Here is a 15,186-nt window from a genome sequence, read left to right on the forward strand (position 1 = left end):
TCAGTCAGGAGGAGGAACCACATCAAATTATACCAGTATCTTACTATATCAGTAACTTATCCCTTAGCAGTCAGACAGAAATTAGGAAAGGAACCTCAGGCTTCCTCCATGTGTGCACAAAAGGGCTCTCTCGTATAGTCCCTGGAACATGGAAAGTGCTCAATAAATGTATATTTTATGGATGAATGAATGTGTGAACTGATTCTATCATAAGTGGAATAGAGGGCAGCCTACTGAAAAATTCTATGGACATCCTTTGCACAAGATTTACACACACATGAACAACAAGAGAAAATTAGATATTCCTTTCATGGTGGATGTCAATCCAACCACATGTCCATGGAGAATACTGCATTCATAAGTAGATCTTCATCAACTCGCATATTGACTTTTGAGGTACATCACAAGAGGCATCATCCCAGCCCCAGCTTCCATCACGAATATTTATTAAAACACAAGGCCCTGTATAATTATCGGGTTCACCACGATGCCAGAATCTGAAAGACACAAAAAGATTGAGGCTATCATTCAAACTATGCTTTGAATGGCTTAAAGACTGAGAAAGCTAGGGCCGAAGAGTATGGAGTTCAGGTCAGACACATCCAATCCTGCATTTAAATTGCTTTTATTCACTTACACGGTAAGTCGATATGAGTCGGAATCTACTTGATGGCAGTGGTGTTTTTTTATATGGTAAATATTGTTTTCTACTGGAAAACAATGACATTTGTCTTTCAATCTGTCAAGCTTAGATAAAAAAAAATTCATATGTCTCTTTTCTACGTTATGGACTGACATAACATATAGGAAAGTCGATTTAATAGACATTATTAAATAATTTTTTTTATACGCATATGTAGAATCTTGAAGAAATGGTTAAAATTATAAACCTTAAGCATGGGCACATGGATATTCCATGTAAGACAATGGGTTTAATAGAAGATGCAGCCTCCTTTTGTAAAACCCTCAAGTTTAAGCAGCTTCTCCTCCATCTGTGTGTCTGAGATTTCCCTTGAAAATTGTGCCCAGGATACCCAGTATTCTGCCACCTTAAGCAATTCAGTACGCATTAAACATCCTCTCATCAGCTATCCCAGAGACTCCTGTATACTTGTTCATCCTCTCTTGTTCCCATGGGACTGCCAGTCCCATAAAAACCAAAATCAAACCCTTTGCTATCGAGTCAATTCCAGCTCACAGAGATCCTATAGCACAGAGTAGAACCACCCCATACACTTTCTAAAGAGGAGCTGGTGGATTCAAACTGCAACTTTTTGGTTAGCAGTTGTGTTCTAAATCACTACACTATTAGGGCTCTGCCAATCCCATAGGGCTTCCTTAAGTGATGAAAAGATTTCCCTCTGGTTACAAGTTATCAATACAGTTTTTTCTTTATGCACTGTTTTCGAAGTCTGGAGAACTAGTTAAGATCTCCAGATCCGCAACTTCATCCCTGTTATCTTGGGAAAGTAACATAATTTCCCTGAGTCTCAGGGTTCCTATCCAAAAAATGAGGATTGAGTACTATCCACGTGTATTTCACACAATTGGTATGATGATCAAAGGTGGTAATGTATTCTAAAGTATATTCAAGTTCTTTAAAAACTACATAAATAGGAGTTATAATAAGATTATCAGAGTTTAGTATTTTTGCTTTAGGACAAATATTTAGTCTTTAATTAATTATTATCTTAAATGACATGATTTTTTTCTTTTATTTAGAGATATAAATGTGATTAAAAGCACAGATTTCAGTGTCAGATAGACCTGAGTTTAAAAAAAAAAAAGTTTTGTTGTTTAGTAGCTGAGAGCTGTAATCGTCCGGTGTGGTGCAGGATTAAGGATTCTTTTATTGAATGCTATACTTACGTAACACTTGTGCTGTATGGTGACTGATCTACCCATTGCCACTGGTGCGTTGCTTCTGGGTCTGACAGCCCCAGGTAATAAGAAGACTTCTTAAGTTTCTGGGTTATTAATAGCTGGGAAAAGAAAAGAAAGAACTCACAGAATATACTTAGGTTGTATTGATTTTCTTATGGTCTTAGAGAAAAGAGAAGAAAAGAATAGGAACCAGGGTAAGCCACATGGTCCCTGACCATGATTACAGGACTTCTGTGGCTGAGCAGGGCAGGATCAAATACATCACTTATGAACACATGGGAGAGAGTGTGAACCATGATCAGACTGAATTCTAATCTCATACCCACTTTGCCTCTTTTCTTCTCTAAGAAAAGGTATTCTTCAAATTTGTGCATGAGACGATGTTCGCAGATTAAATAATTTTTTCTTCCATAACTTTCAGAGATGCTTTAACTTTGCTTCTGATTGTTGATTGTGATTCTCAATACTCAACTTTATTTCTCTATTTCACTTAATACCCCTTCTTTGTTAAGCAGTGAGTGATGTATAAAGCATGTACATGTCGAAAGAAGAAACTGGTATTTCAAACTGAAATTTTCTTATCCTTCCACTCAACTCTCACGTGTTATATTGCAAATAGCCCAGTTTCTTTGGATGTGAGGTTTTATTGAAATGGGAAGGAGGTGTAGAATGTAAAGGCTTAGGAGACTCTCCTATTTGCTTTCCTAAAGCCTTCTGCCACAGCATCAACATCCCAGAAAAGTAAAACCTCCTCTCAGCCAACAGAAGTGAACAAAACCCAGGCAGGGCTTCTGCTTCATGGTCTATTAGAAAGTACCTGCTCCTCCTTGGTGTTGATCACCACCAGATGAGCTCCCATCCCAGTGCAGTTCTTCTCACTCTCAGTCCAAGTTTTTGCTTCAGAAGAAATAAAGTAACAGCTGGTATTAGATATGATCCAATTCACCGGGCAGCAGCCACAAACTTTCCCTGTATTGGGAAGAGGGAAATATAAGTGCAAAGTTAGGAAAGTAATTTTGAAAGTGTTCATGGTATTAAAATAAAGCACCAAAGGAGATGTCTGCTTCTGGGAAGATAGGGTAGACATACTTTTCCCTATTCCTTTCACTAAATACTACTAAACATCCTTGACATTAAATATGAAACAAACATAAGAAGATTCTAAAAGATGGCAGACTTGCAAATTTCTAAAAACACACTACCTGCCTAAACTAATACAAGCTGAGACAGAAAACCTGAACAGACCCAAAACAAGAGAAGTGATCAAAGAGGTAATAAACAAACAAAAAGAATTTTTTAAGCCCTGGCCCAGACAGCTTCACTGGAGACTTTCACCAAACATTCAGAGAAAAGCTCACACCAGTGCTACTCAAACTATTTCAGAACACAGAAAGTGAAAGAATACTCCCAAATTCATTCTATGAAGCCAGCATAATCCTGATACCAAAGCAAGGCAAAGACACCACAGAAAAAGAATATTACAAATATCTCTCATGAATATAGATACAACAATTCTCAACACAATTCTAGCCAATAGAATTCAGCTTCATATCAAAAAAATAATACACAACAAACAAGTGGGATTCCTGCCAGGTATGCAAGGATGGTTCAACATTAGAAAATCAATCAAAATAATCCACCACATAAGTAGAACAAAAGAAAAGAATCACATGATCTTCTCAATTGAACCAGAAAAGGCATTTGATGAAGTCCAATACCATTTGTGGAAACCCTGGTGGCATACCATTTGTGATTAAAAAAAAAAAAAAACTCTCAATAAAATAGGAATAGAAGGGAAATTTGTCAATATAATAAAGTGCATCTAAACAAAGGCAACAACCAACATCATTCTCAACACAGAGACTAAAAGCAATCCCCCTGAGAATGGAAACAAGGCAAGGGTGTCTTTTATTATCACTCCAATTTAACATTGTGCTGGAAGTAGTAGCTAGAACAATAAGAAAAAGAAATAAAAGGTACCATATTGGAAAGGAAGAAGTAAAATTATCCTATTCGCAGATGATATGATCCTATACACAGAGAACCCCAAAGATTCCACCAGAAAACAACTGGAACTAACAGAAAGATTCAGCAGAGTAGCAGGATACAAGATCAACATACAAAAATCAGTTGGATTCCTATACACTAACAAAGAGAACTTCAAAAAGGAAGTCAGGAAAACAAGATCATTTACAGTAGCCCCTAAAATATAAAATACTTAGGAATAAATCTTATTAGGGATGTAAAAGACCTATACAAAGAAAATTACAAAATACTATTGCAAGAAACCAAGAGAGACCTACAGAAATGGGAAAACATACCATACTTATGGATAGGAAGACTCAGTGTTGTGAAAATGTCAATCGTACCCAAAGAAATCTACAGATATAATGCAATCTCGATCTAAATACCAACAGCATTCTTTATCAAGATGGAAAAACTAATCGCCAACTTTATATGGAAAGGAAAGAGACCGTGGATAAGCAAAGCGTTATTGAACATAAAGAACAAATATCTAATCTCAGAACATATTATATAGCCACAATAGTCAAAACAGCCTAATACTGTTACCATAACAGACACATAGACTAATGGAATGAATCAAAAACCCAAATGTAAATCCATCCACCTAAGGTCAGCTGATCTTTCACAAAGGACTAAAGTTAATTAAATGGGGAAAAGACAGTCCTTTCAAAAAATAGTGCTGGCAAAGCTGGATGAGTATCTATTAAAAAAAAAAAATCAAACAAGACCCATACTTCACACCATACACCAAAACTAACTCAAAATGGATAAAGGCCTAAATATAAAACATAAAATTATAAAAATGATGGAAGAAAAAATAGAGACATTAAGGGCCTTTATACATGGCATAAATAAAAAATAAAACCATAACTAACAATGCACAAATACCAGAAGTTATCTAGTTATCTGGGAGCTCCTAAAAATGAAACACTTATGCTCATCAAAGGACTTTACCAAAATAGTAAAAAGACAACCTACAGACCAGAAAAACATTTTTGGCTATGACATATCCTACAAGGATCTAATCTCTAAAATCAATAGAATACTTCAACACCTCAGCAACAAAAAGATGAATAATCTAATTAAAAAATGGGCAAGGATATGAACAGACACTTCACAGAAGACATTCAGGCAGCTGATACATGAGGAAATGCTTGCAATCATTAGCCATTAGAGAAATGCGAATCAAAACTACAAAGAGCTATCACCTCGCCCTGACATTACTGACACTAATAATAATAAATACAAAATAACAAAGGCTGGAGAGGTTGCCAGGAGACTGGAACTCTTATGCACTGCTGGTGGGAATGTAGAATGGTACAACAGTATGAAAAACAATATGGCACCTCCTTAAAGAGCTAGAAATAGAAATACCATATGATCCAGTAATCCCACTCCTAGGATTATATCCTAGAGTAATAAGAGCCATCACATGAATAGACATATGCACACCCACTTTCATTGCAGTATTATTCACAGTAGCAAAAGGATGGAAACAACCTAAGTGCCCGTCAACAGGTGAATAGATAAAAAGTTATGGTATATACACAAAATGGACTACTACCCAACAATAAAGAAAATGATGAATCCATGAAACATCTCACAACATGGATGAATCTGGAGGGCAATATGCTGAGTGAAATAAGTCAATCACAAAAGGACAAACATCCTATGAGACTACTATTATAAAAAACCAAGAAAAGGTTTATACACAGAAAAATAAATCTTTGATGGTTATGAAGGAGGGAGGGGTGGATAGGAGAAATCACTAATAAGATAGTAGACAAGTTAACTTACATGAAGGGAAAGACAACACACAATATAGGGGAAGACAGCACAACTTGACAAAGGCAAAGTCATAGAAGCTTCCTAGCCACATCCAAACACCTTGAGGGACTGAGTTATTGAGGTTGAGGCTGAGCACCATGGTCTCAGACAACATCTAGGTCAATTGGCATAACATACTTTATTAAGAAAATGTTCTACATCCTACTTTGGTGAGTAGCATCTGGGGTCTTAAAAGCTTGCAAGTGGCCATCTACGATCCATCTATTAGTCCTATCACAGTTGGCGCAAAGGAGAATGAAGAAAACCAAAGACACAAGGAAAATATGAATCCAAGGGACTAAAGGACCACATGAACTACAGACCCCACCAACCTGAGCCCAGAAGAGCTAGATGATGCCTGGCTACCACCACAGACCACTCTGACAGGAATCACATTAGAAGGTCTTAGACAGAGCTGGAGAAAAATGTACAACAAAATTCAAATTCACACAAAAACTTACTGGTCTGACAGAGACTGGAGGAACCCCCGAGACTATGGCCCCTAGACACCCTGCTAACTCAGAACCGAAGTCACTCCCAAAGACCACCTTTCAGCCAAAGATTAGGCAGGCCTATAAAACAACACGTGTGAGAAATGTGCTTCTTAGTTCAATCAAGTATGCAAGACCAGATGGGCAACACCTACTCAAAATCAAAGAGGAAGAGACAGGAAAACTGGACCTATGGACACGGAGAACCAAAGGTAGAAAGGGAAAGGAGAAGAGTGCTGACACATTGTGGGGATTGTAACCAATGCCACAAAACAATTTATGGATAAATTTTTTAATGAGGAAGTAATTTGTGCTATAAACATTCACCTAAAACAGAATAAAATTAAAAAAAAAAAGTATAGACAGATAAGGTAAGTTAAAATACAGGGTAATAGTTGCTTGAAATCCATGTCAGCTACACACAAAAATATATAATGATCTGCTCTTTTTTTAAATAAAGCTTTAGCTATTAAAAAAATAATTCACATCCATAATAAAATTGTCATCCTCATTATAAAACAAAACTAAATTCATAAAAACTAAAAGTTTCTCACTTCTCAACATCATCAATTCCATTTACCAGAGGTAAAACCATACAAAAGCCATTTTATGTATTCTTCTAAAAACGTTTTATGAACATTCAATATATTTTCTTAAAATAGAAACAGATCAGGTCTTTTATGAGAGAGTACTGTTTTAACTGATATGTGAGAAAAAGAGCAAGTGTGCACATAAATTCAGAAGGCAGTGAAGGCTAAAGAAATTCATAAGTATTGTAATGTTTTTTACGCTAAGCCTCTACTGCACAGGCAAATTGAAGTTATACATATACAAATTTTAGGTCCTTATATTTTTATACTTGTCACTTAAAATGATCAGGAGACTCAGCTTCTTAGGGTCATCTGCCTGATTAGGGATACTTACACAGTAAAGAAAGCAAATAAATTATACACATTAATTTTTACCTTCCACATTCAAATTTGTTTTCTCACATATCCATTTTTCATGAAACACTTCTTTTGAATTCTTTTTTTCCTTAAGAAGCCGAGAATATTCTTGGAGGAAAACTGGAAAAAAGAACACAGACCATTCATTTTCCTGGTAGTAGTATGACTTTGCTCCTCGTTGTTACTTTCTTGCATTCAGTGTAGGAACAAAACCTACAAAGGCCCAATTACTTGACTAGAGGGATCCTGGCTGTGGAAAAAAATTCCTATCATTCCACCATCAACATAATCCTAATCCTATTGGTTTTAAAACCATAGATTCCTCCAGAAATAGCTGATCTGTAGCTGAAAGAGCACATGACTGTTTTGTTAGAATGGATCTGATTGTATTTCAATACTAAGTGTATGATACAGGCAACGGCTAAGCCTGGGGATGGGAGGGAGAGGAGATGGAGGGAAAATACTCAAAAGTATACCTATCTGAGGTTATACACAACATGAGTCTTTGAGAGAAACAATTCATCTAATTCTGGGGAATTCTCAACTTGGAGAGTGGGGAATCAGAAAAGGACACAGCAAGGTTGATCGGAAGAACATTATCCTCTTCCACTTCTTTCCTTTCTTCTCTCCATCCCAACAGGCTCTTACTCCTCAACATACCAACATGCTCAAGTCTCTTCAATCAAAAACTCAATTACCTCCCCCTAGAAACGGACTTTTTTCTCTCATCCCTCCATGCCTTCCATTTGCTACTTGACTTCTGCTTCTGCCGTTCCACTAAAATTGCCCTTGCAATGGGCTGTCAGGTATGCCTTAGAGGATGTATCCAAAGGCCACTTACTACTCCTACTCCACCTGCCTGAACACTGGATACTAGAATTCTTCCCCTTTGTCTCTTGGGGCACTACTCTTTTCTGTCTTTGCTTAATCTCTCTTGCTGCTGTTTCTCACACTCTTTTAAAAATTCCTCTTCCTCCATCTACCTCTTTTAAAAATTCCTCTTCCTCCATCTACCTCTTTTAAAAATTCCTCTTCCTCCATCTACCTCTTTTAAAGTGCAGTATTCCCCAGAGTTACATCCTTGTGCCTCTTCTCCTACTAAATCCTCTCCCTGACTGATGTCATGTATTCCTATAGCTTTAACTACTGCCTATATGTAAATGACTTCCAAAGCTCGGACCTCTTTCTTGAAATTCAGATAAATATGTCTCCCACTAGACATGTTCATTCGAGGTTCCCACAGTCATATAAAACTCAACATGCCCAAAACTTAAATCACTGTCTTCCAACTCAAACCTGCTACCCATCCTATACCGTCTACCACTTTGAATAACGAACGTCATGATTTCTGTGTTGACAAAGGCAGAAACTCAGAGTTATTCTTTACTTCTCTGAATCCCTTATTCTCCAACTCTCAATATTCAGCAAGCCTCTGCCTCCATGCTTCTTCTACCTTTCCACCATCATCTTTTTCTTCACTAAGATCCTCTTCTTTTTATTCACTGTTACTACCCTTAGGTCAAGCTCTCAGTATTTCTCAACTGGATTAATGAATTAGCCTTAAAATTGTTCTCTTTGCTTCCAGTTTTATCCATATATTCATTTTCTTCTGCAAAAGCATATTTCTATAAGTCATGTTTGCTTATAGCACTTCCCTGCTTAAATTCTTCGAAGGCTGTACACAAGTGTGACGCATTACAAAAATTGCCACAATTCTCCGTCCTTCCCTGAGACCACATCTCCTTGCAGTGTGACTTCACAGCTTCTCCCATCAGGAAGTGGGGTTTGTTTCTTCACCAGTTGGATCTGGGCGGGCCTTATGACTTCCTATGGCCAGTGAAACGTGGAAGCAGCAATAAGATGCTTTGTTTACTTCTACTTTCCTTCTTTGGAGCCTGAAAGTTGCTATGTGAAGAAGCCCAGGTTAGCCTGGTGAATAATTGCCCTGTTGTTCCAGCCAACATCTAGCTAACTCTTAGAAACTGAGTTGCCTAGATGACTAGTGCCTGACTGCATATGCATGAGTGAGCTCACCTGGGACCAGCAGAGCCTCTGAACTGAACCTAGCCCTGATCGCCAACCCACAAAATCATGAGTTAAATAAAGAGTTGTTATTTTAGTCCACTAAATTTAGATTGGTTTGTTAAGCACCAGAAGATAAATGATATAATAACCTTCAGGAAACATCGAAACTCCTTAGAATGGTACACAGCACTCTTCATGCTCTGAGCCCTGCTTATTTCTCCCATTTACAACTTCGTCTCTCACAGTTCCTCACTTAGCACCGTATGTTCCTTCTATACATATTTATATTCCCAAAATTTTACTATGCTCTTTCACATCTCTGTGTACACACAAATCCTTTTATAATGTGCTCTTATACTTCCTTCTAAGCCCAGATATCAACTCCTTCAGGAAGCCTAGCCCAGCCTCCTGTATTTACTTCCAGCAAGCACTTACCATATAACATTATAACCACTGGTTCATTTGACTACCTCCAGCACCATTCTCTGCAGTTCTTGAGACCGAGGACTGTGGCTCCAGCTGGCCTCTCTGGGTGGCACAGTGCCTGACATACAGTAGCTGCCCATCACTGCTTATTGAATGACCAAATACACTGGCTATTGTATCTTTTAAAAATTTTGATAAACTCTTATAGTCAAAGATATGCAGAAACTCACCTATTTGCTAAATTGGCTTTTAGAACTCCCATAGTCTTGAGCAGGACAAAAATAAATAGGCTGAAAATGCAATGGGGATTCAAACTAACAAACTTTCAGTTAGCACCTTTCAGTTGTAACCACTGCACCACCAGGGCTCCTTAAAACTCACACTAATTGTGCCTCCCTCAGAGAAAATTTCTCCATAGTTTTGGATAAATCCATTGTTAAATGTCAGTATCTAATCGACACCCTCTGTTCGTGTAAGGCAGACATTCCTTACTGATTCAGGTGGCATACTTACTGATAAAAGCAATAAAGGATGAGATTGCCAATAGCAGCAGAAGTATCGACAATGAGGCAGGAAGCTTTTTGGGAAAACCATCATTACTTTGCTGAGGGCTGGTCTTCTCTTTGGGAGCTGGAAGGGAAACCAAATTAGATTCATCAGTTATAAATTCTGTCCTTGCTTCCTCTTCTTCCTCCTCTTCTTTTTCTTGGATGACACACAATTACTAACCGTTTGACATTTGAAATAATAATAGGAATAGAAAAACGAATGTGAAAGAAATAATAACATTCATTGTAGAAACTTTAGAAAATGCATAAAAGCCCAAATTCCTGTCATTGACAGATAACTATTACTAACGTTTTGCTCTCTATCCTTCCAGCAATCTTTAAAGCCTATGTACATATGTGCACATTCTCCCACACGACTGACACACCATAAATACTGATTTCTAGTCCACTGTTTTTCTTTATACTATACCATGAACATTATGGATACCATGAACATTTTTTACCACCACATTTTTTTCTTTAACACTATCATGGTCACATGATATTTTGTTATATGTTTAAATAACTCTCTAAATTGTTTCCATTTTTAACAACCTTGATTAATGCTATTGTTGTTGCCAGTTGCTGTAAAGTTGATTCCAACTCCTGAGGACCCCATGTGTGCGGAATAGAACTGCTCTACAGGGTTTTCAAGGCTGTGACTTTTCAGAAACAGATAGCCAGGCCTGTCTTCCAAGGTGTCACTGTGTGTGTTCAAGCTGACAACCTTTTGTCTAGTAGTCAAGTGCTTAATTATTTACATCGTCCAGGGATCCTGAGTAGTGCTATAGCAGATAAATCTTTATAATAACCCCTGATCATTTCCTTAGGACGAGGTCAGTTCCTTTTAGTTCCCACTTCACAGTTAAGAATTACTTTCTGAAAGTTATATTGTCAAGTTGGTGCTGGGGGAACCTCAGTATTGTGTAATGTGATCTCATATTTAGAAAAAAATACATACACACATTTATGTATAAGGGAAACCCTAGTGGTGTAGTGGTTAAGTGCTACAGCTGCTAACCAAAAGGTCAGCAGTTTGAATCCACCAGGTGCTCCTTGGAAACTCTATGGGGCAGTTCTACTCTGTCCTATAGGGCCACTATGAGTCAGAATTGACTCAACTGCAACAGGTTTGGTTTTTTGGTTTGGAGACCTGAAAGGACATACACTAAAATGTAAATGATGTTTATTTTTAGATGATAAGTATAATTTAAATTTTTGTGCACCTCTAGTTGATCTTTTTTTTTCTGTAATGAACATTATTACTTGTATAATAAAGAATGGACTGGCAGAAGAACAGATCTGTCTTGGAAGAAGTACAGTCAGAATGTGCATTGGAAGCGAGAATGATGAGACTTCATCTCATGTCCTTTGGACGTGTTATCAGGAGGGACAAGTCCTGGAGAAGGACATCACGCTTGCTAAAGTAGAGGGTCTGTAAAGAAAAGGAAGATCCTCAATGAGATGGATGGGCACAGTGGCTGCAACAATGGGCTCAAACATAGCAATGATTGTGAGGACGGTGTCACCTGGAAATTTTTAGTTTTGGTGTCCATAGAGTTGCTATGAGTAAGAGTTAACTCCACAGCACCTAACAATAGCAGCAACAACAAAGTAAAGCCATGATATAAAGTTTTTAAAGAGGGAAAAAGAGTTTTCTTTCACGTTGGTTCATATTTCCAGAGAAATGTTTTTGAAAAGCCTGAGCAATCCTCACCCTCTCCCATAACTTCTTGTAGTCTGCATGCATTTTTTAAAATCTCTTTTGCTCTATATCTAAGATACCATACTTGCCACCTAAATTACTGTTTTATCAACTCCCAAGTCTAATTAATTGAGTCTGTCTTGGAGATACTATAGCCAATGGATTTTCTAATTTCAGAAAATTTTGCTGCAGATTTCAGGCACTTGCTTTATTTGTTAGACTTTCTAGCTTTTCATCTACAAAGTTCTTTTGTTCCACTTCAGTCCAGAACTAAAAAATACACACTCAACATTCTTCACCCAAAGCACACTAATATATCAATAATCCCTGTGTGGGCCAGACATAGTTCATGAGCTGGACCCAATCATTCCAATCACTGGACCCCAGCACCACTGAGCCTCAGAAGGCACAGAAGCGCAACTTCTCAGAATCATTACTGGTTTCTTTAGCATTAATGGAGGACTGTATTTGATTTCTCACATCTTAGTTTTCTCATAGTCACGAGAGTTAAGGCTGAAGACAGGGTCATTATATCTTTTCTTCCCCATAATTTAACTGTGCGGCTCCTTAACACCTCTCTACAGGCAACTCAGTCTTATAGGAATCCTCAGTGTTTCCAGTCATGTGTTTTCATAGAGCCAGCAATGAACATTGCTGTCTTAGTTATCTAGTGCTGCTATAACAGAAATACCACTAGTGGATGGCTTTGACAAAAAGAAATTTGTTCACTCACACTCTAGGAGCCTAGAAGTCCAAATTCAGGGTGCCAGCTCCAGAGGAAGCCTTTCTCTGTTTGCTCTGGGTGAAGATCCTTGTCCTCAATCTTCCCCTGGTCTAGGAGTGACACAGCACAGGGATTCCAGGTCCAAAGGACATGCTGTGCTCCTGGCTTTGCTTTCTTGGTGGTAGGAGTTCCCCCTGTTTCTCTGCTCCCTTCTTTTTTTTCTCAGAAGAGATTGGCTCATGATACAACCTAACCTTGTAGATTGAGTCCTGCCTCATTAACATAACTGCCTCTAATCCTGCCTCATACATATCATAGAGGCAAGATTTACAACACATAGGAAAATCACATCATATGACAAAATGGTGGACAATCACACAATACTGGGAATCATGGCATAGCTGAGCTGACACATTTTTGGGGGGGCAAAATTCAAACCACAACAATCATCTACATCTTGTAAGTCTTGTCTTCATTCTTCATCTCATCACCAACTCTGACCACCAGAAAATGTTTCTTACCTGCAGGACGCTCTGAGTTGGCACCTGAGGTGTCGGATTCATTTTTGAACCTCACTTCAGCATAAGTGATCTCCAATGCCATATTGAGAAGAGGTCTTTTGCTTTCTTCAGAAAATTTGTTTCATCCTTTCCTTAAAATATCTTAAAAATGAGAACAAATATGGTATAAATAGTGATACTTCCTATCACTTAACTACATGAGAGCAGAGGTCCCAAATGGGCAAGTACCCCAGAGAAGTATCTTGTGAAAACTAAAAACATCAAAATGAAGCCACTCAGTCCACAGGCAGAGGCCCAATCCCCAGGAGCAGCACAGTGAGAACCACCGCCTTTACACAAACCCTAGCAAATGTAGTAAGTGGGAACTCAAAGTGTGGGGAAAAAAATAAGAAGGAAAAAAAAAAAAATGAAGGAACCAAGTGGTTAGAGAATCTGCTGAGAACTGTGTTCTCTGAATTCACCAGGAAGAATGAAATTCAAATAATTATATTTGCATGTGGGTGCATATGGGTTCAAATAGTTCACTCATAGCACAATGGTTAAGCTCTCAACAGCTAATCCAAGGGTTGGCAGGTAGAACCCACTCAGTCGTTCTGTGGGACAAAAGACCATGTGATCTGCTCTTTTAAAGATTGCAGCCTAGAAAACCGTATAGAACAGCTCTACTCTGTCATAGAAGGTCACTATGAGTTGGAATAAACTCAACAGCACACAACAACAACATTTGATAAGAGTAAGAAAATTCACCACCATCAATATCACCCAATACATTTCCCCAAGTCTGACTCTTGCAGTCTGAAGTAATACCCCAGGGCAGAGGGGACTCAAACAAGAAGATCTATGATAGCAGCTGACTTCCCAAGTCCAACAGAAAAGTCTTGGATAATGGACATGGTTGCAGGGGAAACTGGACATTCAATATATCCCAGTTAAGGTTGTGTGTCAACTTGACTAGACCATGATTCTCATTGGTTTGGCAGTTGTATGATGTGATTACTTCCATGATAGATTTGATATTATGTGATCACTCCATGTTGGGTTCTCCTGTGAGTAGCCAAATCAGTTGAAAAGGAATTTCCTTGGGCCTGTGTCATGCATTGATTATAAGTGAATAGTCTGGAAGGCATGGGGCTTTTTGCTTGAGCTGCTTCCTGAAGCTGGCTCCCGTTCATCTGACCTCCAGTTCTCGGGATTTGAGCCAGCAGCTTACCTGTGGTCTTGCCTGCCGATCTTGGGATTCATCTAACTTTGCAGCCTGTGAGAAAGAGCCCTGCTCCTGACCTGCTGAACTTGGGTTCACCAGTCCCTATGGCTATGTGAATCAGGAGAAGCCTCTACCCTTACCCATGGACTTGGGACATTCCAACCTCTACAACCATGTGAGCCATTTCCTTGATCTAAATCTCTCTCTCTCTCTCTATATATATATATATTACATATACATATATATGTAATTATATGCATTACTGGTTTTGCTTCTCTAGAGAACCCAACCTAAAACATCCAGCATTGCCACAGTGGACATGAGCGCTCCAAGTTGAAACTCCTTCATAATCTCCTTCCAGTGTGAATTATAAGCATACCTATTTAAATTCACAAAGCTTTCTGTTGTTGTTGCCATTTTTTTGTTTGGGACAACCACAAACTTAGAAAAGTTACAAGTGCAAAACTTTTTTCCTGAGCCACTTGAGAGTAAGTTGCCGATCTGATACCCTATCATTCCCAAATACTTTAGTGTCAAGAAACTTCTCCTGAGTAGCTAGAATATACAAGGAATTTCTCCCAAGTAACCAAAACATAATATTCAAAATCAAGAAATTAATACTGATACATTAAACCAGTTGCTGTTGAGTTGGTTCCAACTCGTGGATACCACATGTGTGTCAGAGTAGAACTGTGCTCCACAGGGTTTTCAATGGCCTATTTTGAGGAAGTACATTGCCAGGATTTTCTTCCAGGGCACCTCTTGATGGGTTTGCATTGCCAACCTTTCAGTTAATAGTTGAAAGTGTAACTGTTTTTTCCACCCAGTCACCTCGTTGATACATTACCCATTGCCATCA

The 15,186-nt window shown here is 38.3% G+C and overlaps 1 protein-coding gene across 1 annotated transcript; it reads right to left on the minus strand.

The window, feature by feature from the left end:
* Window positions 1-355: 355 nt before the first annotated feature.
* Window positions 356-13,205, minus strand: LOC126075141 (C-type lectin domain family 4 member A-like). The gene is made up of 5 exons (XM_049882382.1): window positions 13,124-13,205; window positions 10,139-10,255; window positions 2,702-2,853; window positions 1,870-1,982; window positions 356-497 (listed from the first exon to the last, which is right to left on the minus strand). The coding sequence occupies exons 1-5, from the start codon at window positions 13,203-13,205 to the stop codon at window positions 356-358; spliced, it is 606 nt and encodes a 201-aa protein (XP_049738339.1).
* Window positions 13,206-15,186: the final 1,981 nt, after the last annotated feature.

The sequence above is a fragment of the Elephas maximus genome, chromosome 4, assembly GCF_024166365.1.
Source record: "Elephas maximus indicus isolate mEleMax1 chromosome 4, mEleMax1 primary haplotype, whole genome shotgun sequence".
Taxonomy (NCBI): domain Eukaryota; kingdom Metazoa; phylum Chordata; class Mammalia; order Proboscidea; family Elephantidae; genus Elephas; species Elephas maximus.

Bases quoted from the DNA above. Each gene is read 5' to 3' on its own strand.
- LOC126075141 (XM_049882382.1), bottom strand. From the start codon at position 13,205: ATGGCATTGGAGATCACTTATGCTGAAGTGAGGTTCAAAAATGAATCC. The intron at 10,256-13,123 runs GTAAGAAACATT...TTTCCCTTCCAG, and splicing joins CAACTCAGAGCGTCCTGCAG to CTCCCAAAGAGAAGACCAGC. The intron at 2,854-10,138 runs GTAAGTATGCCA...TTCCCAATACAG, and splicing joins ATCCTTTATTGCTTTTATCA to GGAAAGTTTGTGGCTGCTGC.